This window comes from Bos indicus, chromosome 24 (assembly GCF_029378745.1).
Source record: "Bos indicus isolate NIAB-ARS_2022 breed Sahiwal x Tharparkar chromosome 24, NIAB-ARS_B.indTharparkar_mat_pri_1.0, whole genome shotgun sequence".
NCBI classification, from domain to species: Eukaryota; Metazoa; Chordata; class Mammalia; order Artiodactyla; family Bovidae; genus Bos; species Bos indicus.
Genome location: NC_091783.1, coordinates 37630909 through 37657070, shown reverse-complemented (window position 1 = coordinate 37657070; position 26162 = coordinate 37630909). Strand labels below are relative to the sequence as shown.

Here is a 26162-nt window from a genome sequence, read left to right as displayed (position 1 = left end):
TGGTTGGTTAGAAATCACTTGTTGTTTAAAAAAAAAAAAAAAAGGAAAACAAATAACTGTATCACCTGCATAGCAGCTGACAGTCATGCGAAGACTCAGGTAATCACTGAGTAGCTGGGACTCTCCCAAGAGTGCAAAGAACACACACAGGGGATGTTTGATTTCCTTCCAGAACAGGTTGATCAAGTTCCTTGGCTTCCCCGAGCTTTCTGTTAGTTGTCTTAGGAATGGATGAGACGAAAGGATGTGAAGTGCCTAGTAAGGTTTAACACAGATTCAGGACCCATGGGATTGAATGTATTTGTTTTGGTGAAAGTTCTTTGTAACCACAAGCGTAGTTTGTTTTTACCCCTATATGAAATATATGCTTTATGGGTATCCTTCCAGTGGGGAGCTATTGTGCAATATATTTGTTTTTATTTTTGAAAAAACGATTTATTTATTATTTTTGGCTGTGTTGGGTCTTCACTGCTGTGTGTAAGGGCTGTCTCTAGTTGTGGTGTGTGGGCTTCTCACTGTGGTGGCTTCTCTTGTGGAGTACAGGCTGGGGTGTGCAGGCTTCAGCAGCTGCAGCTCCCAGGTCCTCGAGCACAGACTCTGTAGTTGTGATGCACAGGCTTAGTTGTCCTGAGGCACGTGGGATCTTCCGGGACCAGGAATCAAACCTGTGTCCCCTGCATTAGCAGGTTGATTCGTAACCAATGGACCACGAGGGATGTCCCATGTATTTCTTTTTCTATATTCACAAGCCATCAGATAGAGTTGCTTGCTTCATTGTAATTGATATTGGGGTGCATTTTCAGGTTGTCAGCCAAAAATAATCAGAAACTGAATCTGCAACCAAATTAAACTGTCCCGGTAAAAGGTGAGGAACACAGGCTTGAGGACAGCTGGAGGGCAACGCTTCATCCGGCCGCTGGAGGGCACCTCGAACTGGCCTCACACTTGCTGCCCATAAAGGGTCCTAATAGGCTGATGCAGAGCCATTAAGAAAACTTGGTACAAAATGACCGCAAGATACCTGTTTCCATAGGAATAGTAGGTTTTACAAGAGAAGTTTCAGTTTAAGACCGTGAGTGTGGCACTAGGTTCACACACACTGGAGTTTTCTTATCTCCATTATGATTTTTACACATGGGTCTCTCTGTCTTTCACTCTTCAGGACCACCGCACAGTCTCAAGTACAGTCAAGTCAGGAAAACCTCCCTGGTTCTGCAGTGGAAGCCTCCCATCCACTCAGGACGGACTCCAGTCACTGGCTACTTTGTGGACATAAAGGAGGCCAGTGCCAGAGAGGACCGGTGGCGAGGACTCAATCAGGCGGCTCTGAAACACACATACCTGAAGGTCAGAGGATGCTGACAGTTTGAGAAAGTTTCCCTCTCTCTCTCTCTTTTTTTTTTTTTTTAAGAAAAAGGGGTCTTCTAACAGGGTAATTTTAAAGTCAAGGAGATAAAAGAGAGCATCTCAGTGTTGGTTGGTGTCATGTGTTGGGCTCCTGGTAGGCTTCCATTTGGCAGTGGGTAGGGTTTGGGGCGGAGAAGGCAATGGCACCCCACTCCAGTACTCTTGCCTGGAAAATCCCATGGATAGAGGATCCTGGTAGGCTGCAGTCCATGGGGTCCCTAGAGTCAGACATGACTGAGCGACTTCACTTTCACTTTTCACATTCATGCATTGGAGAGGGAAATGGCACCCCACTCCAGTGTTCTTGCCTGGAGAATCCCAGGGATGGGGAAGCCTGGTGGGCTACGGTCTATGAGGTCGCACAGAATCAGACACGACTGAATCGACTTAGCAGCAGCAGCAGCAGGGTTTGGGGACGTTTCTGATGCTTAAAACAATTTGGTTATAATTTGACCTGAATCTCTTTGCCTGGCTTTAGAAATTACTTCTCCTCTCTCTTGTTTTCCTCTTCATCTCCACTTACCCACCTCATATCTTCACTATTTCCAGTCTTAAGATGTTATTACTTACCATCCCCAAAAGGTGACATTCTCATTCCTACTTCACATACTTTTGAGGGTGTTTTTGATTTGAGGGTGTTATTTTCATAGAGTTCACACCTGTGACAGAGAAGGCAATGGCACCCCACTCCAGTACTCTTGCCTGGAAAATCCCATGGACGGAGGAGCCTGGAAGGCTGCAGTTCATGGGGTCGCTGAGGGTCGGACACGACTGAGCGACTTCACTTCACTTTTCACTTTCATGCATTGGAGAAGGAAATGGCCACCCAACTCCAGTGTTCTTGCCTGGAGAATCCCAGGGACAGAGAAGCCTGGTGGGCTGCCACCTATGGGGTCGCACACAGTCGGACACGACTGAAGTGACTTAGCAACATCCACAGCACACCTGTGAGCCTTAAACTCCAATCCCTTGAGTCATGCATGGCCTCACCTCACCTGCCCTCTCACACCTGTGCTCAGGTGAGCTCTCAGAGGCCAGAAGAATGACTCAACTCTTGACCTTGACTTCACCCTTATCCATGTCACTGCCTTCCAGTTTCCTCTAGAGTGTTCTAACCAAACCAGTTTCTAACTCCCATCTACCAGAGACGGTTCTGCTATAGCCACTGACCCTCTCACTAGTACCAAATGGAAACCTCAAAAACATGTTTTCCCCTGTTGTCAGTCATGGCATATGGACACCCCAAGTCCACAGCAGAGCCTCGGAAACTGTAGGGAATGTGACTCCGATCCCTGTTACTCAGAATGAAGTGTGGCTGTATGATCACAGTTGGATAGAATGCTGCCTGGGCATTCAGTGTGCAGCCTTATCTGCTGGTGGAATAGGCCCCTGCCCAGAGGTAGGCCTTGGAGGATTCTCAGAGTATACCTACTTTAAGAGACTTCTCTTGTCAACCTGCCAGTAGAGTCAACACCATGTGTCACAGAGAGTGCTCTGGGGTTAAGGCATTGATAGTCCTCATAGAAATATAAATATACTCTCCAGGAGAGATGACCCTTTACTGTTACATCCAGTGTGCCATTAACTCAGCTTAGCACATGCAGTAAGCTTGCCAGCCCCTTACAAAACCATGAGGGATAAGGAAGGTCACGTTTCCTGGGGCGGAGAAAAGGTCAAGGAAGTTCTGGAGCTAGGATGCGGTTTGGCTCCAGAGAATCAGGAGGCCTCTGGATGCAAATGTACCCCAAAAGCCAGTGAAAAACAGGTCAGACACATCCTAGATGGTGGTGGTGTGTGCTTACAGCTCCCGTGACCTCCAAATCCTCCATCAGCCACAGCACAGAGCTCCTGAGAGTCCCACAGACAGGATCCAAACAAGGGTGAGAAGTCAAGCAAAGGGGGCCAGGAGCCTAGAAAATAATGGACAGGAAGTGGAAATAAGAGAGTTTAAGCAGATCAAAAACTGGTTAATGTTACTCATTAAAAAAAAAAAAAAAAAAGACAAGAAACAGAAGAAAGGCAAATTTAGGGGGAAGACAGAGACTGAGGTTGAGTGCCCCTCACAAAGCAGGAGGTGGACTCTCTGTAAGGAAATGACCCTAGAGTTTGGCCTCAATTTTTAAAGTGAAAATAGAATATTGACTTTTATGGTTATAAAAATTCTGGAGAAGGAAATGGCAATCCACTCCAGTACTATTGCCTGGAAAATCCCATGGACAGAGGAGCCTGGTAGGCTACAGTCCATGGGGTTGCAAAAAGTCGGACATGACTGAGCAGCTTCACTTCACTTATGGTTATAAAATGGTTGGATGCTAATGATGATAAATTCAAATGGTAAAGACATAAGAAAAGTTGAGGTTCCCGTAATCCCCCACCCATGATGATGTGGAGTCCCTCTTCCAGGTGGTTCATATTCAGAAAAGTTTCAAGCCTGAAATGGAGAAAAAAATGTACACGTTAAAAAACTTTATCAAGTTTAAGTGAGGAAAGGAGATATGTTAACTCCAGGAATAGGAGATTTTAGCACCATTGCACAGAACCTAGTGGGTTAGCTGGTATCTTCCAGAAGCATCCCTGTTCATGTGAGCACGGGATGTCTAGGGGTTCCTAGAAGGAGTTAAAGGTGCATTGCTTTACATCAAAAAATTTAACCAGCTGAGCTCACACTTCTTTTTTTATTGGTAATTACAATCTGCTGCTACAGTGTGGTGAGAAGGGAATGAATAATTAGAAGGGCACAAGGATGAAGAAGACAAGGGAATGCGGTTCTTTTGGAAATTTTAAGGAGGAAAACAAATCCAAGAAAAAGAAAAAATAGATGTGATGTGCGCGCATGTGGCACATCTCTAGTGCTTTAAGCCCAGCAGTCATTGCCCTGCAGTCATGGAAGGGTGCAGGGGTGTGCCTGCCACCCCAGTGACTAGACACGGGATGTGTGGATTCCCTTCCCGTGCCGTGTTGCTGAAATCTCACTCACGGTCACATACTACCTGAGCGGCAGGTGCAGATGTGGCAGGCACCTGGCAACTGGTCTATTTTTATCACAACAAGGAAGTGTTTCTGTTCCTTTTTGTAGATCCACAGTTGCCTGGCATTATCTCTAAATATGGACTTTAAATACATCAAACTTTATGCATTTAGCTTGTGCCTAAATTCAAGTTCATTCACAGATTAAAATCATTTCAAAAATCCATTAGCTCCAGTAAAAGCTATCGTAACAGTAACATTCTGTTATCATAACTGTAGCATTCTGTTATCATAAACACAACACAATTAAATCATTAGATTAAAAACCCAACAATTTAATACATAGCTCACCTAAATGCATGGTCACAAACCCTTTGCTTAGCTGAGTAAATATATTCTAGCTTTGTGTGATTTAAATCCCATTGTGGGTGTTAATCTCCATCACAACACTATGGGAAAAACTGTGTCCTGTGTGTATAACAAATTCCTTCTTAAAGTACGATATAGGTTTTAAAAGTCAACTGTTTTAAAAAAGATAATTTTTGTAAAATATCGATAATGTTTATACTATTTTTTATTTATGAGACTGTGCTGAACCCAAAGAAAGTCACAGAAAATTATGAAGTGGGACTGTCGTATAAAAGCATATTATAAATATTTATTTTTTACTTTCCTCACGCTCTTGTAAATCTAGCTCAGTGGTTCACTTATAATATAGGTCCTCAGCAAACGTCTTCCTGATGCATGACAGTGTGTGGACCTGAAATTTGAATACATTGACTCTTCACAAATTACCGAAATTTGCAGCCATGTTAGTTGCTTGTCTGTTTAGTGAGAAATAGCTATATTATTTGTTTTTGTTCTAATGCTTTAACATGTTTTTAGACAAATGGAAAGTGATACATGATCTAAGATCCATGCTTGTAATTCCCCTCTCCTGCCAGAACTTTTATCTGAAATTTCTCTGGAATGTTCCAAAAGGACCAGGAAAAGAGGGCAGCTCATATGCTCTTGTGAGCACTTTGTCATTTCACCAAAGAATAAGGTGGTAAACTCCTGTAAAACATACGGGTATCAGTCTCCTATTTCTGATGCTGGTGGCTGTTAAATTATCTAAAAAAAGAAAGAACATCTGAGTTTCAAGGGATCTTGGAAATGTCTACTTGCACATGGTTGGGAAAGAAGAAAGTCTTAACTGAAGACATACACTGAGTCTCTGACAGGATGAAGTTTAGAACCCAAATCCTGTGCTGTATAACTGAATCACCTCCACAGGGGAAGAGCACTTCTGTTCAAATGACACAGAGTGACCATCACTTCTATATCTGCTTCTTCCAGGTGCAAGGCCTCAAGGAGGGTGAGAGCTACGTGTTCCGAGTTCGAGCCATAAACCAGGCGGGTGTCGGGAAGCCATCTGACCTTGCTGGCCCTGTTGTAGCTGAAACCCGTCCAGGTAGGCTTTTACTTTTTCGTTAAAGTTTATCTCATCTGTGTAAGATACCAAAGTAACGTTCAGCCTTACTTCTATGTTTTTCCTCATTTTCAAAATCATCACTGCATGCTATCCAAACAACTGATAAGTATGACAGTGAAAAGTGAAAGTCAGTCATGTCCAGCTTGGCAACCCCATGGACTATACAGTCCATGGAATTCTCTGGGCCAGAACACTGGAGTGGGTAGCCTTTCCCTTCTCCAGGGGATCTTCCCAACCAAGGGATCAAACCCAGGTCTCCCACATTGCAGTGGATCCTTTACCAGCTGAGCCACAAGGGAATCCCAAGTATGACCATCGGGCGTGACAATCATTTACCCCATTACAGGACCTCAGGGCAGGGATGAGCCAGGTTTGAAGTGGTTGCAATGTGGGAGACTCAGGTTTGATCCCTGGGTCTGGAAGATTCCCTGGAGAAGGGAATGGCTACTCACTCCAGTATTCTTGCCTGGATAATTCCATAGGCAGAGAGCCCTGGCAGGCTACAGTCCATGGGGTTGCAAAGAATTGGACACGACTGAGCGACTAACACTTTCACTTCACTTTTAGGACTACTTTGGTTCATACTTAAAAACACGGAAATTCTTGATCAAATTATGCTTTCTGGACCAACTGTTTAAAGTATACATTCCTGGGACATTATTTCTATTATACAGTGTCCATTAACTCCCACAAGAATATTTTTCTACCACAGAAGAAGCTGAAACAGCTCATGGAGCAAACATGATCCTTAAACAAAAGTAGGGTTTATATCATTGTAGCTACTAAGTTAAACCAGGAATTAGCAGATTTTCTCTGTGAAGGGCCAGATAGTAAATATTTTCAACTCTATGGTTATATGGTGCCTGTCACTATCCTCAACTCTGCTGTGGCACAAAAGCAGCTGCAGACAATACATAAATGAGTGTGGCTTTGTATCAGTAAAACTTTATTGTGCATGATAGATGTATTATATAATATGATAAATTATATGCATTATGAAGTTTGAATTGTAACTAATTTTCACATCTTGAACTATTAATCTTCTCTGGATTTTTAAAAAACTATTTAAAAATGTAAAAACCATTCTTAGCTTTCAGGCCATACAGAAAGAGGCAATGGTCCAGATATAGCCCACGAGTCATAGTTTGCTGACCCCTGGGTTAAGCTAACAGCAGTCCTGACTGAATGATCTATAGAGCTGAGGCAGCCCTCACGGCCCAGTTTCCAGATGCCGTGATTGGACTAGGAAAGACAGTCTTTCCCTTTGTTACGAGAACAAAGTTTACAGTGTTCACTGGGCAAATAGCTCCAGATCATTATATAATACTTATTTTGTCATTTAGTCTCTATCACTTTTCAAAGTTATATATGTCAGTTCATTAAAGTTGCATGAAAGAAAGTACTGGAAATGAGAGAAGATTAAAAAAAGTATTAATCACCTATTTTAAGTTTATATTCATTCTAGTCAAACACCCTCACTTCAACTCTTTCCTATTTCTAGATTGAAATAAAGAGCAGATATATAATGTGATATTTGTTTTTATGATAAGAAAAGAATGTAAATATAGCAAATTCTGCTCTCACTTCATGATGCTTAAAGAGAATGTCAAATGCACCCTTTGAGAAAGTACCTGCCCCTTTCAACCTATTACTTCATAAACTACTTTCAGCTACTCTTGTAACTTCCCTCTAGAGCTGGGTGTGACAGAAGTGACCTTCTTGTACCAAAGTGTAGTAGGTGTGTTGGGAGAGAGTGCCATACCTCATATAAGTACTCTTTGCAAAATGTCATGAGAAAGCAGAAAAATGCTGGGAACGCATGTGTCAGATAGAAGGTAACACACAAAGACATGAGGACACAGATCTCTATAGAAATCACACCCGGCAGGTACCAAGTGTGTAGAAATACAAGGTGCTGAGTGGACGTGCCGAAGGGCCCAACTGCAAGGCTACTCGTGTAAGAACATTTAGATTACTATACGAATAAACTCTTCATCTAGTCATTGATGAGTAAAAGCACCTGTTAAGCAGTGGATTGACTGAAAAAAAGCTTAAATTGATTTCTTGTTTTCTCATCAATAACTCTCAGGATGGCAGGTAGCCAGGCAGGACATTGGCAAAGCCACCATGATGGAAACTTTGCCTTCAAAAAGGGGTCTGCTGGTGGGCTCCTAGGGGAGAGTGTTGTTTCACTGGTGTGGAATAAGGCCCCCAAAGTTGTTTTGTGGCCATTTCATTCCCAGAATATAATTACAAACAACAGTTGCAGACTAAACAGCACCAGATTAACTTGCTCACAAACCACCGGCTCCAACCTAGGAAAGATTCCTGGGAGATACCAAGTCAAGATGCTGACCTGAAGCATCTCCACGGTGGTGGTTTAGTTGTTAAGTCGTGTCCGACTCTTGCAACTCCACGGACCATAGCCCACCAGGCAGCTCTGTCCCTGGGATTTCCCAGGAAAGAATACTGGAGTGGATTGCCATTTCCTTCTTCAGGGGATCTTCCCAACCCAGGGATCGAACCTGGGTCTCCTGCATTGCAGGCAGATTCTATAGCAACTGAGCCACCAGGGAAGTCTGAAGCATCGCCATGCAGGAGCCCAGAACCCAGGAGACACTGGTCCTTGTTTCACAGGCAGTGGGCACATTCATTCCTGCATGAATGTTCAGGCACATTCATATGCTTTCTGCATACCTGCTTCATGCCAGGTGCTGTGTGGGCACCACGTGAGTAGAATAAAATGACTTGTCACTGCCTACTGAGCTTGCAATCTAGAGGAAAACAGTTTATAGCACGTGACGGAACCTTAGATAGAGGGTCACAAAATATTGCCCATAGTTAAACAGGCTACAAACAAGGTGTTAAGGTTTCATAAATCCCTGTAAAAACTTAAATGCATTTTTTAGTAGAGTATAATTGCTTTACAGTGATGTGTTAGTTTCTGCTATACAAAGAAGTAAATCAGCTACATGTATACATATATACCCCCTCGATCTTGGACCTTCCTCCCATATCACTCCACCCTACCCATCTAGGTCATCACAGAGCACCAAGAGCTCCCTGTGCCAGATAGTAGCTTCCCACTAACACAATATTGTAAAGCAATTATACTCCAACAAAACCCCGAATAAATAAAAGCACACAAGATCGACAAAAAAAAAAAACTTTTATATAGCCTATGGTTGTCTGTGTTTACTAACTTTATTAAATACCAAATTTTATTTTTAACCAGGTATTTATTTTATGCTAAAATATTTGGGGCTTGGGATGGGGGATGAGGATCGCTTATCAGTTTCAGGGCTTGGAATGTGAGACTTGGATTGCTATTTCAGAAGAACAACTCTTTTTGGAACACGTTATTAATATTTCAGACAGAAAATAAAACTTATCATTTAACAGCAAACCTCAAATGCATCTAACAAGATACCTTGAATGTAATTTGAATTCCAGGTAAAAGTTAACCTAATCCACTGGGGTTGGTAGGGTCACTGGTCTCCTTTTGAAGTTGATGAAAGCGCCAGCAGATGTAACTCAGCCACTGTCCCGCTGTCTGGTCATGCTGGTAATGAGGATCAAAAGTGTGCCGCCCTTCCCGGAGAAATCTGGTAGCTGAACGAGCCTATAAGAAGAATGAGCTGGAAATATTTAGAGTAGATTTGTTGGTACATACAACGCACTTCTAGTCTTGATACTTGATCTTTTTTCAAACAGTATCTGTGTGGATTGTGTCAGGCCTGGGCTGTAGGTGGAGGTAAGGTGAGCTAGATCAGACAGAAGACAAGAGAGAGACCTGCCAAGGTGTGGCAGGTGATCCGGAGGGTGGAACCGGCTGCCTGTGTTCTTATCAGAAATCCTGCAGCAGGCAGGGGAACTGAGGTGAGAGGCAGGAGAACCCAGACACAGGCAGAGTCCCCAGCAGGAACTGAGTTACTGGAAGTCAGGACTTCTCACCAGGAGCAAGGCAGGCTAGAAGACTGAAGCTCCAGAAGGAATAATGAGCAGGGATTGGTTTGACAACCTACTGACCAATCCCAGTTTCTGAAAATTGACTGGTCGTAGAACCTGGTAGGGCTTCTCTTGTGACTCAGACGGTAAAGCATCTGCCCACAATGTGGGATACCTGGGTTCAATCCCTGGGTTGGAAAGATCCCCTGGAGAAGGAAATGGCAACCCACTCCAGTACTCTTGCCTGAAAAATTCCATGGACTGAGGAGCCTGGTAGGCTACAGTCCATGAGGTCAAGGACCTGGTAGGGCTGAGGATGCTCAGTGGCCTTGAGGTGGAGTTTTGAAGGATTCTAAAGCAGGAAGTCAGGCTGACTCTTCAAGATTAGCTCAAGAAAACTTCACTTACATTTGCTCACTGTCTGTTCTCTTTCATCCATTAGGAAGGTAATTTTCAACCTTGACAGCACATTACATTAAAATCAGGCCAGGAACTTTTTGAAAATACTGACTCTATTTTAGACTATTGTCCAGGCCAGTTAAAACAGAGTCTGCTGGACTGAGCCTGAGCATAGGTTTGTTTTTGTTTGTTTGTTTAGCTCCTTGGGTAATTCAAGTATGAAACCAGGCTTGTGAATTGTGCATTAGACTGTTCAGTTCAGTTCAGTCACTCAGTCATGTCCAGCTCTTTGTGAACCCATGGACTGCAGCACGCCAGGCTTCCCTGTCCATCGCCAACTCCCGGAACTTGCTCAAATTCATGTCCATCCTACCATCTCTTCCTCTGTCATCCCCTTCTCCTCCTGCCTTCAATCTTTCCCAGCATCAGGGTCTTTTCCAACGAGTCAGTTCTTCGCATCAGGTGGCCAAAGTATTGGAGCATCAGCATCAGTCCTTCCAATGAACATTCAGGACTGATTTACTTTAAGATAGACTGGTTGGATCTCCTTGATATCCAAGGAACTCTCAAGAGTCTTCTCTAACACCACAGTTCAAAAGCATCAGTTCTTTGGTGCTCAGCTTTCTTTATAGTCCAACTCTCACATCCGTACATGACTACTGGAGAAATCATAGCTTTGACTGGACGGACCTTTGTTAGCAGAATAATATCCCTGCTTTTTAATATTCTGTCTAGGTTGGTCATAGCCTTTCTTCCAAGAAGCAAATGTCTTTTAATTTCATGGCTACAGTCCCATCTGCAGTGATTTTGGAGCCCTCCAAAATAAAGTCTGTCATTGTTTCCGTTGTTTCCCCATCTGTTTGCCATGAAGTGATGGGACTGGATGCCATGATCTCATTTTTTGAATATTGAATTTTAAGCCAACTTCTTCACTCTCTTCTTTAACTTTCATCAAGAGGCTCTTTAGTTCTTCTTTGCTTTCTGCCATAAGGGTGGTGTCATCTGTGTATTTGAGGTAATTGATATTTCTCCCAGCAATCTTGATTCCAGCTTGTGCTTCCTCCAGCCCAGCATTTCACATGATGTACTCTGCATATAAGTTAAATAGACTTATAAGCATTAGGCTGTGGGCTCCTTCAAAATAGGAATTGTGTTTTCTCTGTGTATGTCAAGAGCCTAGTACTTGGTGTATAGATGAAAAAAATAATGGATGGCTACCATGCTTTGGCAAATGAGTGTGACTCTGTTTTGTAGCCACAGCTTGTAATCCCAACCCTAGTATCTCATAATGAATGTGCAGTTATGAAGAGTGAACTGGGAGAGGTTCAGTGGAGATCCTGATGTGGCACTAAGGTGGTGGGTCAGCGAGCGGTCCACATAGGGGAGCTCAGTATTATTAATGCATGCAGCTGATTGAATTCATTCACTTTTAACGCTTCCGTTCTGTCCCACTCTCCAGGTTTTTAAACACCACCCATGCACACACACAGGCACACACACACACAGGCACACACACAGGCACACACACAGACACACATGTACTCATGCACACCAGTGGAGAAGGACAAAGAATAGAAGCTTATCAAAATGACCCATAATGCAGATGTTAAAGACTAAATTACATGAGAAAATTCTCATATCAAATTATTAAATGTTTGGAAAGATGAATTCCCACTTTTAAATTTTATCCTTTTTTTTAAAAAAAGATTACTACTTGGAGAGGAGAGAAAAGTGGGATAAAGTTCATTTCCAAAAAGTTCACTTTAGTCCTGGACCTCCCTTAACCTATTCACTTACTGGGGGGAGTGGCAAGTCTGGAGGGACCATTAAATGCCACTCCAGTGACTTCTCTGGTCTAGTGATTAAGACTCTGAATTTCTACTACATGGGGGTAGGGTTTGATCCCTGACCAGGGAAGTTCTGCATATTACGAGATGCGGCCAAAAACTAAAATGCCATCCCATGCAACCCAGTATCCCCTTGTGTCCATGTTAAGAATGTGTTTAGGGTTGGGGCAGCTGACTAGAGACAACTCTTCTTAAATCCTTTTCAGACTAGAATCATCTCTTTCATTTTCTGTAGCCAAATCTTCTCTGCTCTTAACTGAATTCTTCATGTTTATTATTAGATTTGAAGGTTGTTTTTGAGAAAAATCTAAGTCCTGACAAATTCTGGTCCACTTTTCTGGCTCAGCTCTGTGGGCAAGTGAGATGGCCTTTCATTCAGATGAGAACATCCATAGAAATTCCTTTACTTTAACAGCAAAACATCTAACTTGCTGCCTGCCCGTTAAATATCAGGACCATTTTGATCATGTTTTAGTCAACTTTAGTGAATGTGGCCCTTTAGTCATGTATGAGTTCAACCATGGATTGACAGCAGCTCAGGGCTTGCAAAAACTCAGGCCGTGGGACATTCTAAAAAGAAAATTTGAGGATGTTGTAGCTGCATCTCTTTCATTCTGACACTGAGCCAGGTTTACCACCATAGGTGTAGCTGTGGACCAGCCTGGGGCCTCTCAGAAACGCTGTCATTACGCTGCTCTTGGTTTTCCTAGAGTATTTATAGAAAGAATCATCCATTTCAGTATCATGTATCTTTTGTAAAATCTCATTAGCATTTTTTGTCCAGGATGTATCAAGCCATTGTTAATTCCTCTAAGATTTTAATGTGTTGGAAAAAATGGTTTTTCCAGATTAATGTGATTACTTTCTTTACCACACAAAGATAATCTACAATCTGATATGTCCTACCTGTTTAGACACAAGAAACTCTGAGCTCATTTTTGTTTTGTCTTCTTTAAATTTTCCAAAGGATGTCTTTTTCTTTTAAACTCTTCACCTTTATTCTTTGTTGTCACAAGTAATTTCTTTCTTTTCCAAAATCCTTTTTTTTCCTCTTTTTTTAAACCCAGAATGCAAGAAGAGGCCACTTTTTTTTCCAAATGCCAAATTCACTTTCATTTTCCATTATACGTATTATTGTAAAACACTTGGTCTGCTAAGTTAGTATTTAAAAACACATCGGACACGACTGAGTGACTTCACTTTCACTCTTCACTTTCATGCATTGGAGAAGGAAATGGCAACCCACTCCAGTGTTCTTGCCTGGAGAATCCCAGGGATGGGGGATCCTGGTTGGGCTGCTATCTGTGGGGTCGCAGAGTCGGACACGACTGAAGTGACTTAGCAGCAGCCGCAGCATTCAAAAAACTATGTTAACAAATTAATTAAAGCTGAACAGTAAAAGAAGACTTTGAATTTAAAAAGCTATATTGAAAGAGTATGAGAGCATTAACATTGTAATTCATGTGACAAATAGGGAAAAAGCTGTAATTTGCTGCTTTAATCATTTTAAGATAAAGTTGTTTTATATTTACACAGTGATACTGTTGAAACCATATTCTTTCTTTGTAAGTTATTTCAGTTAAACATTTTCTAATGAGAATTGTTGTGGGGCAAAGAAATATGCCTAGAAAACTAGTACTTGAATTATTTTCAGTTAATCTGACTTTTTGAAAGTTTGAGATTATGATCACATTCAGAACAATACTTTCAGCCAGTTGACAGCATCATTGTTTGTCAGGGAGGAGACCAAGCTTTGAATTCTAAGCATAAGTAAGAGACCGACTGTGAGTAGAATATTTTCTTTGTTGGTATTTTTATTTCATCTTGTCTGTTTATCAAAATATTGGTGTTGTGCTTAAGCTTTATTAAAACCAGTTCCAATAAAATTGAACACTGCAATTCTAAGCTGACATTTCTCTTTTAAATCCCTTAAGAGTCCAGCCCCTGGCACATGTAAAGATGTACAGGAAATATGGAAGACAAAACCCCTGCCCTATTACCATTTAACCCTGCTCTTGATAAACATGCAACTTTTTGAAAGGTGAAAATTAACCAAACACTCATCTTAATGAGCGTTGATTTTTAAAATAGAAGTATGGAAGAGAGTTTTATTTTTTATTTTTCCCTTTATTTTAATAAATCAACCAATAGCACCCATTATAGCCACAGTTATAAGAACATAAATTGAGGAAATGTTCATGCCTCTCTTTTACCCCCTACAGATACTGTCCGCCATGTCCTGATTTTTTTTGGCCATGTCGAGTCTTAGCTGTGGCTCAGGAGATCTTGCTGTGGTGCAGAGTCTCTAGCTGTGGTGCTCAGGCTCAGCGGTTGCAGTACACGAGCTTAGTTGCCCTGCTCCTAAGGATCTTAGTTCCCCGACCACAGATCAAACCCTCGTTCCCTGCATTGCAAGGCAGATGCAGTGCAACGGTCCAATATCTACTGGACCACCAGGAAGTCCCTACCATGTCCTGATTTGATATGATTAATCAAGAAAAGCTTCATAAATGAGTAAAACTCTCTTAGCTACTCATCGACATTACATCTAATCCCTACTTTTTACTTTGCCCCTCCAGTCAATTACTTAATTTCAAATCATAAATTTTGATCTAAGACTTAAAAAAAACCCACATTGTTTTCTAAAAGCATAAATTACTAAATTTCTTACATTAAAACCCAACTACAACCTAATGATATAAAACTCTTAAAGTGGAAACACACATACTGCCTGGGACTTAAAAAATCTTTGTTTTATCTCATATTGTCACAAAAGATGTCCAAGTACTTTACAAAAATTAATTTTCTGGAATAGTTCAATGAGACATCTCTATACTCAATAACTGAGGTAATTGAGACATCAACCAAGCAGAGTTTTTCTATTCTTCAAGTTACATGGACTTGGGACCAAATCTGGCCATTCAGAAATCTGAAAAAAGTATTGTTTTAAATAGCCAGTTGTTTCATTTACCTGAGAATTTATTGCTAGACCATCAACTATGTAAAATTTTGTATCAAGACTCTTAGATTAAAATTCTCATAAAATAGATGCCACATTTCAGTACACACGTTTCATACACTTCTTGGATACAATATACTTATTTACCTTTTTCTGTGTAACTTGGAGCCACAAGGATCAGCCTTATTTATTGCCCAGTGTTATAATACAGTATGTCTTACAGGGTGAGGAGCTGTTTGTCCTTCTACTAAGTAATGTCTTTGCGCCAGCTTTTTAGTTTTCTGCTTCCTCTCCTGCTGTTGTTCTCCTGATGGTAGTTTCTTACTTCCTTCTCTTGTTCGGATTTAATCTATTGAGAGAAACCAACCAACTAGGCTTGTTAGAATCATCTCAAGTGAAGTACAGGTTCCAAGTGACGGTCTGTGGAATTCTCCAGCGAGTATCCAGGAAGGCCAGTGCGTGGACTTTGTCACAATAGCACTGGCTCTGAGAAGCTTGTCTGCATTACTTCTTGGTCCTGGGTAAAATTCTGGATTGAGTCAAGAGTTATAGTGCAAAGCTTATCCATGGACTTGAGGGAAAAGTCAAACTAATTATATTGTTCATATTCCTTCCATTTTATGACTGCTTTGCCAAAAAGTCACATCTTTCTCTTTAATAAAAAGTCAAGATTCTTAACCTAAGCAATATCTTTTTTCTGTGTAAACTTAAGTCATATCTCCAACATAATAAACAGCAGGCATATGGACGATTCACTTCCTTTTAAAAGAGATTACAAGTAAAACAATGAATGATTAATATGAATAATCTGTCATGCCTCCAAAATAGATATCATGTAAATCACAAAAAAAGGTCCAATCAGCCTCTATTATGTCTCCTTTCCTCTTTAAAACGATTCAGATATTCAAAAAAATTTTCCATTTACACTCTCTGTGATTCAGTCATGCTGTGTACTATATTATTTAAACCTCAGAATTCTTAGGTCTTAGTCCTTTCTTAAGTTTTGATAAGAGCACTTTTTCATTTCTTGTTATACAGCAATGAATTGTAAGAATTAGTCCTGTGTTACTGGGAATAGAAATAAAACATGATCTGCGACTTCCAATGGAGTAGACACAGCCCTTAAAATTAATACATGGGGGACATTTCACTTAAGGAGCCATCAGATCTTTTAAAAGATCCTTATTTCTGTTTATCTATATAGCTAAATGTGAAAATAACCCTTTGTTTTTTAAAAAGTAATTTTTAAAAATCTCCTAGAATTAGTTTTCTCTAAACTTTCCATGTTTTAAGTCACTTTTTGGAGGCTTGTAATTGAAGCATATGCTATTATCAATAAGGACACAATTTAAATTAACCGCCAGGCTTAGGAACCAATGCCTTCATGTCACCAGTCACTCTTTGGGCACTGGTTTTGCCCTTAACTTGGAAGGAGTTCTGGAATTGTTTTTCTCCTGACAAGTTTAACTGAACAATGCAATGGAGAAGAGAAAACTTTTCATCATTTGCGAAGTATTTATTGGAAGTCTTTTTTATGCTTTTCAAAAATTGAAGCTGTACCTTTCTGAAATTAAATATAAAATATTTTTCCTAATGTATGGAAACAAACCAAGTTTAGACTGGTAATAGAATGAGTGGCAATTAAATTGAAGAAGAGCATTAATTAAAAGAAGAGCATTTTACTTTAAATTGGAGTTAGGCATAGATATGGAAGTTTTACATGCTACACAAGCTCTTTGACTCGCTGCACATACACATATACATACTGGCTGCACTGGGCCTCCGTTGTTGCTCAGAGGCTTCTTTTCTGGTGTGCTCAGGCTTCCTCTTGTTGTGGTGCACGGGCTTAGTGGCCTCACAACTTGTGGTATCTTAGTTCCCTGACCAGGTATCGAACCTCTATCCCCTACATTGGAAGGTGGATTCTTAAAACCTCTGGACCACCCAAGAAGTCCCTGAATTGCTATATTGTATGCAGATGTAATTTATTATAACCCTCAGAAATATTAAAATATTAACTTGTTTTCTTTTAAAATACAAAAACTAATCTTGAAACATCTGAATTTCTTGAAATTCATTTCCATTTAAGCTTCTATACTGTTCAATAGCAATCATTTCTAGGTATCTATTGTTCTAACCTAGAATAGCATCTTTAGATTAATTTATGGTTATCTAATCAGCAAAACTTGTTTTCATGGTTTTTTTTTTTATTCTTAAGTGATTTACAAATCTTGAACATGTGAGTAAAGGCAATTCTTCTTATCTCTACCTTTTCTCCTTCAGTTTCCCTTTGGTTTCTTTATCTCTTATCTATCCTTTCTTGATGATTAGTTAGATATGGGTATTATTGAAGCAAAAGTCATGCATTAGGCATTTCCCAGGGCTGCCTTGCCCTTCTTGTTATGGTCAACACAGTCCCCTAACTGTTGTTGTTGTTCAACTCTGACCAAACAGTACCTGTCCATGGTGTTAACAGTACCTAAGAAACATGGTACATTTGCTTAATTCCGTGTTGCAACACAAAGTTGAATTGTAGCAGGATTGTCAGTCACAGTGAGCAGCTGGGACTTTTCACTTGCACAGACTCAAGGCCCTGCTTCGAGGCTAAAGTAAAGAGGTGAGGAATTCTTACTTGATTAACTTTTACCAGGAAATATCAGCACCTTGTTTTTCATCTTCTAGGAACCAAAGAAGTTGTTGTAAGTGTGGATGACAATGGAATCATTTCCTTGAACTTTGAATGTGATCAGATGGCTCCAAGTTCTGAGTTCACCTGGTCCAAAGATTACGTGCCCACGGAGGACTCTCCGAGATTAGAGGTTGAAAGCAAAGGCAACAAGTACGTACCGTTTCAATTGTAACTGTGTGTTTCCTTTTCATGAAAGGAGAGTGAAGTAAGCTATTCTCCATTTCAATTAAGAGAATGAAATCACACATATTTTTATCTGGTAGTGTAAAAAGTGATCACCAGTATAAACCTTAAGAAATAACAATCCTTATAAAGTACTTTTCACATTATTCCATTTAAAATGCTTTCTCATATGTTATCTTATTGTTGACTGAAAAAATGGTGAGAATGACATTTTATTCGGGGCAAAAATGAGGACTATAGCCCACAAGACAGCCTTTCAGATAGCTCTTAGTAACTGCTCCAACAAAGTAGGTAGAGAGGTCAGAACAGATGTGATTTTGTTGAAGGGGGAAGTGAGCAGTCAAGCACATGTTTTGGCAGAAGCTTGCTGCTAGTCATAAGGAGCAGATGTTAATGACTTTAGTGCTTCTCGAGATATGAGAAGGTGCAAGAAATTGTTGTTCAGTCACTAAGTCATGTCTGACTCTTTGCGACCACACGAACTGCAGCACACCAGGCTCCTCTGTCCTCCAGTATCTCTTGGAGTTTGCCCAAACTCGTGTCCATAGAGTCAGTGATGCCATACAACCATCTCATCCTTTCTTTCACTTAGAAGTTGAGCTCATAACATCTTCTAAAAAACACCCAACTATCTGAAGTCCTGTTCTGCCAGTTTTTCCCAGAGCGTAGAGTGCCTCATTCCTGATCTCTGCCCTGAACTCCTTTCAGGGTGTGTTGAAGGTCAGCAACTGCAGTGGCCAGTGGCTTCATCTTTGTAGAGGCAGATGGCAAGCAACAGGTTTTAGTTGGCATCATTCATGATGCAAGAAAAGCTTTGATTGGCATTAAAGTGAACGTTAAAGATGATTCTCATTATTCTACGAGATTTTGAAATCTTAAAGTAATGGTGAGGATCCTTATGGGGAAATGGGTAAGGAAGAACTTGCTGATTCAAGTTCTGGCAAATTAAATGGATTAGGTATAATCTGTTCTGGTTTTTCACCACCACTTGTGAGAGACACAATACTGCCCTGGAACAAACTCCATAGGAGAGAGAAGCATGGGAGAGGTGATCTCAAGTCACAGCTTTACCAGGAGCCCAGCTTTACCAGGAGCCACTGTGTGACCTGGGGCAGCTTTTAATTCCATGGACCTCCAGTTTCTTTCTCTGTAAAACAGAAGAAGTAAAGGGGATTAATTTTATGATCTGCTACTTCCTTCAAACTCAAGATTTTGAGTTTTTTAAATTTCGTCTTACTTATCAAGCTTTGTATCTTTATATTGCCAACCAGATTACATTACATTTGGTAAAACACAATATTCCTAAGTATTATTTCTATTACAAAAAAATCCAATATATCCCAAAATAAAAGAAAGAAGTAGTAATTTTGTTGGAGAACAGCAAGGAAATACTCTATATAATTAAGACATTCTGCTGTCACTGTGCTGTAAGATCCTTTAAGTAAAACATAATTTTGGTCAAAGGAAAGACAATCAAACTGGAACTATTTCTTCCATGACTAACTTGACAAACATATAAATGTTCAGATGACCTTAGACACTGACCAGCTATGTGACTCACAAAAGTTAGAAAACAAACTGAACTAGACCATTGACCCATACATTCATTCCACAAGTATTTATTAAGCACATATTATGTGCCAGATAAGGTATGGATGCTGGAGGTCACAACAGTGAGCAAAACAGATCTCATCCCTAAAGACACAAAGTGCAGGCATATTGTCAATGAAGTAGGCAATACCGATGCCATTTAATAACCTCCAAAATGGGAAGTGCCAGGGATGACATAACAGGGGCATTGGGTGGTTCTGCCCTGTGAAGGAAAGGATTTTCAGGCTGCCCAGCAAGGGTTGATCAGCTGAAAATCTCTTTACTTGGGATATGCATTGATATGCATCGTGGCTTGGGGATGGGAGATCGGTACCATCTCCCTGTCCCATCACCATCACCCCATGGGAGGAGGTCAGGAAAGCCTTCCCAGAAGCAGCAAGAGGGGGTGAGCATTAGGTCAGCAAGGCAGATGGAGCACATGCTCCACATGATGGGAGCAGCATGTACAGATGGCTGGAGACAGGGCAGGGCACAGCCCCCAGGCCCTACACAGCCTCGCTTCTTATAAAACATTCTGTTCTGAAGGACGAAAATGACCTTCAAAGACCTTGGGACGGAAGACTTGGGCATTTACTCCTGCGATGTCACAGACACTGATGGAATAGCGTCGAGCTACTTGATAGATGAGGAAGGTAGGTCAAAATCAGTTCATTCATGAGTCAACTCCTGCTTTGACTTCTCAGTGGTTCTCCAGGATTAAGTGACTTCTGTTTTAGCAGTTCAAGCTGTAATTGTTCTCATTTTCTCCCTACAGAATTGAAACGTTTGCTTGCTCTCAGCCAAGAACACAAGTTCCCAAGTAAGTGTCCACAGTACACTCAGAGTTCAGCCATGGCACTAAACGACTCTGACAGGATCAAGAGAGGACACTCTCTTGAGAACATGTAATGGAACATACACTGGTAGCTGCTGACGCACTTTCCAAAGGCGCTGATTTAGCTTTCCCGTTGTTCTCCAGAAGTACAAAGAACAGTGACAAGAGCACATCCCGTGCTCTGCTAGGGAGAGCACTGTCAGGTTAGGGGGTGTAACAGCTGGGTAACTGCATTCTTCATCTTTTGCTACATATTTTGGAATATTACATATATGTATACACACACATATTGGAGAAGGCAATGGTACCCCACTCCAGTACTCTTGCCTGGAAAATCCCATGGATGGAGAAGCCTGGTAGGCTGCAGTCCATGGGGTTGCTGAGTTGGAAACGACTGAGCGACTTCACTTTCACTTTGCACTTTCATACACTGGAGAAGGACATGGTAACCCACTCCAGTGTTCTTGCCTGGAGAATCCCAGGGACGGGACAGCCTAGCAGGCTGCCGCTGTCTATGGAGTCGCACAGAGTCGGACACGACTGAAGCGACTTAGCAGCAGCAGCATACACACATATATATATATATCTTCTAGACATAGTAATTTGTACATCTTTTAGGCAAACAGCTCTTTCTAAACAATTTAATGTTAGTGTTTAATAGAAGAACCATACCTCTAAATAAAGACAATCTAAAAACAGTACCCTATGGGTGTCTCTGATGGCTTGTCTGCCAATGCAGGGAACCCTGGTCTGATCCCTGGGTTGCAAAGATCCCCAGGAGAAGGAAATGGCAACCCACTCCAGTATTCTTGCCTGGGAAATCCTTTGAATAGAGAAGCCTGGTGGGCTACAGCCCATGGGGTTGCAAGAGAGTCAGATATGACCTAGCGACTAAACAACGACAACAAAGACAGTACCTTCCATTTTAAATTCCTGGAAAATAATATAAAGATGCCTTGATCAGAGTAAGAATCTCTCTGAACTATCATCAAACCCTTCAATGAAGCACTACCTACATAAAAGATTAATTTCCACAGTTGACACCCAAGAGAAGAGAAAGAAGTCTGAAACAATACTTGGAAAGTTCCACTGACCTGGTTGGATCTCTTAACATTGGTACCCACTGGCCAAAGCAGTGAAGCATCTGAAAAGTTACACTCTGAAAAAATAGAGTGATAGCATCACTCATTCTTTTAATTCAGAAATTTTGTCTTCCTTCCTTAATCCCTAAGATAAAATTTCTTCACTAATACAGGAGTTTCAGGGACCCAGGAAACCATAACCTGACCCCAAACTGTAGGCAAAACGTTGTATGTTGTATGTTTGCACATTTCTAGGGAGAGGACATCCAGCTTTCCTGAAATTCTCAGCAGAGCTGTGATTAAAAAACAAAGCTCTAAAACCAGTGGTCTGACCTCTTCACATTCCCAAAGAATACATGACGTGCTTCATGGTGTGGCTGGGTGCTGGTGACTACTGGCCTCAGCTAGAATGTTTGCAAAACCAGCTTTATTCGGCAGAGCACAGTGGGGTGCCTGTGGGCTGAGGGTGCTGGACGCAGGCTTCTGAATTCTAGGGGAGAACCACTTCTCTTCTGTAAGCTTATTAACCATAAAACTGGAAAAGTAATACCATGAATGGTGTCTTAAAAGCTATTTCTTTTTAAATTGTAAGAGTAGAGGTTGACCTGGACTCTCTTTGTTCTGTGCTCTGTGAACCTGAGCAACTCACCCCAACTTCCCCAAGGTCTTAGTTTCTTTTCCAGGAATGGCTATTATAATCATTAACAGCCCCCATCATATAGAGGTGCTGTGAGAGACAATCAACAGGGCATTGATCCTTGAACTCTTCAGGGAAAATATAAATACTGAAACAGAGCAGTGATCGAGACAAACCCACTTGCAGAAGAGTTGTCTGCCAACTATACATATATCCTCCCTTTCTGTTCCCTGTGCTGTGAGGCGGGGGAATGGAAGACAGAGTCACGGTGCCCAGCACAGCCGGAGCCTGTGAACGCTCCCACTGTCTATCATGCAAAACAGAAAGAGCAGCACCCACTAATCTAGTTAGTCAGGCAGTAAACATTGACCAAGTGTCTAGGCAACAGCTGCTCCTAACAATGTTTGCATTTAGCTTAAAGGATGGAGAGGAGAGAAGTTAGGGTGTTACCATAGAATTGGAGGCGCCCAGGCTCCCTGCTGTCCAGTGATCATATGGACTTGCAGGTAGTAACTGCCTGCTGTCCCTGTCATTTATGCTGAGATATTTTATTCTACATGAGCATCAACACTGGTTGCTGGCTGTAAGAGAGAGGGGAGCAGCACACTCAGGGACCCTTCTATTAGAGACCAAGTGTGGTGTTTTGGGTCAGCTCAGAGAAAACCCAAGGATGCAGTAAAAACTCTGATGTGAAAGCATAACTCTCCCAACCAAAGGGAGCTTCTGTGAGCCCCTTGAAGCAGCATTTAAATATCACAGCTTCAGTTCCTTTCATTTGCTGTTGGATCAGGCAGGTCACTCTGTGAATGTCTTCAGAGATGTGATGACAGGGTCAAAGCAGCATATCCAATTTCTCAATTTATATCCACTTCTTTGTATATGTTGATGCATAATTAAGTCATCTTGAGATTTTGTAAGGTCTTAAATGGTCTCCTTCCTTTCAGAGTGTAATAAAAGAGTGTGGTATTTCTTTATTCCAGGACACAGTAAATTCTATTTTAAGCTGTTTTCAAAAATATTTTGAAAACCACTAAACATATGCCTTAAGCCTACAAATAACAGATATTTTGCTGGAGCAAATTAACTGCCAGAGAAAAGAGCCTAAGGAAATTTAGGGCTGAGCAGAAGGAAAAAAATATATATATAAAGCTAAAAATAGAAAATAACCTAGCCTGTCTTGCCAGTTATGATACTAAATTGCAGTGTAGAAAGTCAGTGTATTGAATATATATCTGTGTATGTATATATATATATATATATATATATAAAATATACACATATATATATTCATGGTATGTGGGGGAGGGAAGATATATTTCAGTATCAGCAATGTCCTGCATGCCTCTTGCCTTTTGAGATGAACTGCATTCTGTCTGTGGAATGTGTGTCTTTCTAAAAAAATCCACTTTCATGTAAAAAAACAAAGTCTGCATAATATTTTTTTTATTTGTAGACACTGGTTATTGTCCCACTTGTATATGTACATTTGTATATATGCTCCACGTGTGCAGATATGCACAAGCACATATACACAAATTATATCTATTTGGTATGTCCTCTTAGGTGTAAATATATTTTACAATTGGTTATAGGGTGTTGTTTAAACAACTGGAGGAAGAGTCACCAAAATATTAATAGTCACTCTTACAGAGTACCTATTTACATGCTGTTCATAGGGTGCTTAAATGGAATGTGTTATTTAAACTCCTCAGTGACCTTAAAAGGGTCATTAAGTACTGTGGTGATCTAATTTTAGAGATGAAGAAAGTGAGGCTCAGAGAGGTTGAGTAACTAGACCCAAAGGACACAGCAGGTACCCGGGTGGTCTGACACTAACCAGGACATGGACTGTTTCTGTGTGTGCACCTGCCCAGTGAACCCTGGCAGCCCGTGCTCCCCAGATGATGTCTGTATTACTCAGGGCAGTGAGCATTAAGGGCTCTGGAGGCTTCCGGGAGAGCGTGTCCCTGCCACCTACCCCCACACACTGGGCTTCTTCGTAACTGCATCACTCGTGTATGAGAGTCCCTGGAATGAGATCACACTTCTCTGGAAGAGACTCTACTCTCTACTCCCCTTGAGACTTACTTGCAGCAAGCAGGAGCATGCTGCTCCTGGGAGCAGGGAGAAGGCTTAGCCCTGCTCTCACCACCCTGGGTTCTGTTCTTGATCTGTTCTTGCTGGAAAACCACTAGTGTTCTTCAGAGTGGATGGCCGGGACCAAGAGATCACTAAGTAGAGGGAATAACCCTGATCTCAGCTCTGCCACCTGGTTATGTTACTAAGCTTTCCTGAGTTTTGTCATCAGTAAAATCAGGGGATAAAGAGAACTCGCCTTTCTTGAGCACCAGTGGTTATTTGCAGTGGCTCCCTGCATTCTGGTACCATAAGCACTCTGGGTGGCCTGTGAGGCAGGTAATAGCCATGTCAGCAGGTGAAGAACACAGGGTTTCAGGAGGAGGTGACTGTGCTCAATCGAGGTGTGACATCAGAGCCCATCTCTGGCCACAGTAGATGATGTCTGAGCCTCCTTCCAGCTCTGCATAGAATGACTCTACAACTGACGTTCACATGAGTACGGAATAGTGCAAAGGAAAGGCATCCTTGAAGCTTAAAAAGGGTAGTTTTAGAGAAATGATGCAATAAACTTGTTTACAAAATACAAACAGACTCACAGACTTAGAGAACAAACATAGTTGGGGGAGAGGGTGGAGGGATAGTTAGCTTGGGATTGATGTGTACACACTGCTATATTTAAAGTGAATAACCAACAGGTCCTACTGTATAGCACAGGGAACTCTTCTCAATGTTAGGTAGCAACCTAAATGAGAGAAGTATTTGAAAAAGAATAGATTCATGTATATGTATAACTGAATCACTTTACTGTACACCTGAAATTACCACAGCATTGTTATTCAACTAAAACATAAAATTAAAAAAGAAAAGGATAGTTTTGCTATAAAGACATATTAATGTACATCTGGTAAATCTTATACCAAGCTTATAATTACTTATAATTTAAAACATAGCATATGCTAAAATTTTAAGATATGTTCAAGAATTTAAACATATCTTTAAATTTTGAGATGTGTTTAAGAATAGTTGAGAGAAAGCAAAGGGTGGTTTTCCCTGATAAAAGTGAAGGACTACAAAACTTTGAGAAACAATCATCCTTTTCCAGAAAGCATGTCTAGGAATCACCTCTGATATAGATCTTTTGGCTGGAGAAGTCTTTGTAGAGAACATTTTCAAGTTACAAGAAATTCAGAAGCTGATATTGAGAGATGTCAGCCAACTTTTTAAAAATTTCATTCATGTTCAAATGGCTTAAGATATACAGGTGTAAATCAGAGATATTTTATCAGTTCAGTTTAGTTCAGTCGCTCAGTCATGACCGACTCTTTGCGATCCCATGAATGGCAGCACGCCAGGCCTCCCTGTCCATCACCAACTCCCGGAGTTCACTCAAACTCATGTCCATCGAGTCAGTGATGCCATCCAGCCATCTCATCCTCTGTCGTCCCCTTCTCCTCCTGCCCCCAATCCCTCCCAGCATCAGAGTCTTTTCCAATGAGTCAACTCTTTGCATAGGTGGCCAAAGTATTGGAGTTTCAGCTTTAGCATCAGTCCTTCCAAAGAACCCCCAAGACTGATCTCCTTTAGAATGGATTGGTTGGATCTCCTTGCAGTCCAAGGGACTCTCAACAGTCTTCTCCAATACCACAGTTCAAAAGCATCAGTCCTTCAGTGCTCAGCTTTCTTCACAGTCCAACTCTCACATTCATACATGACCACTGGAAAAACCATAGCCTTGACTAGACGGACCTTTGTTGGCAGAGTAATGTCTCTGCTTTTGAATATGCTGTCTAGGTTGGTCATAACTTTTCTTCCAAGGAGTATCTTTTAATTTCATGGCTGCAATCACCATTTGCAGTGATTTTGGAACCCCAAAAAATAAAGTTTGACACTATTTCTGCTGTTTCCCCATCTATTTCCCATGAAGTGATGGGACCAGATGCCATGATCTTCGTTTTCTGAATGTTGAGCTTTAAGCCAACTTTTTCACTCTCCTCTTTCACTTTCATCAAGAGGCTTTTTAGTTCCTCTTCACTTTCTGCCATAAGGGTCTGCATATCTGAGGTTAT

General features: G+C 41.2%; 1 protein-coding gene across 2 annotated transcripts in view; it reads left to right on the top strand.

The window, feature by feature from the left end:
• The window catches only part of MYOM1 (myomesin 1), a 122331-nt gene that overhangs the window by 73885 nt on the left and 22284 nt on the right, over positions 1-26162 (top strand). For both annotated transcript variants that reach the window (XM_070778874.1, XM_019986555.2), the window contains 5 exons: positions 1163-1347; positions 5713-5827; positions 17684-17840; positions 20010-20116; positions 20239-20283. In XM_070778874.1, the coding sequence (XP_070634975.1) occupies positions 1163-1347; positions 5713-5827; positions 17684-17840; positions 20010-20116; positions 20239-20283 (609 nt within the window). The remainder of the gene's footprint in view (positions 1-1162; positions 1348-5712; positions 5828-17683; positions 17841-20009; positions 20117-20238; positions 20284-26162) is intronic.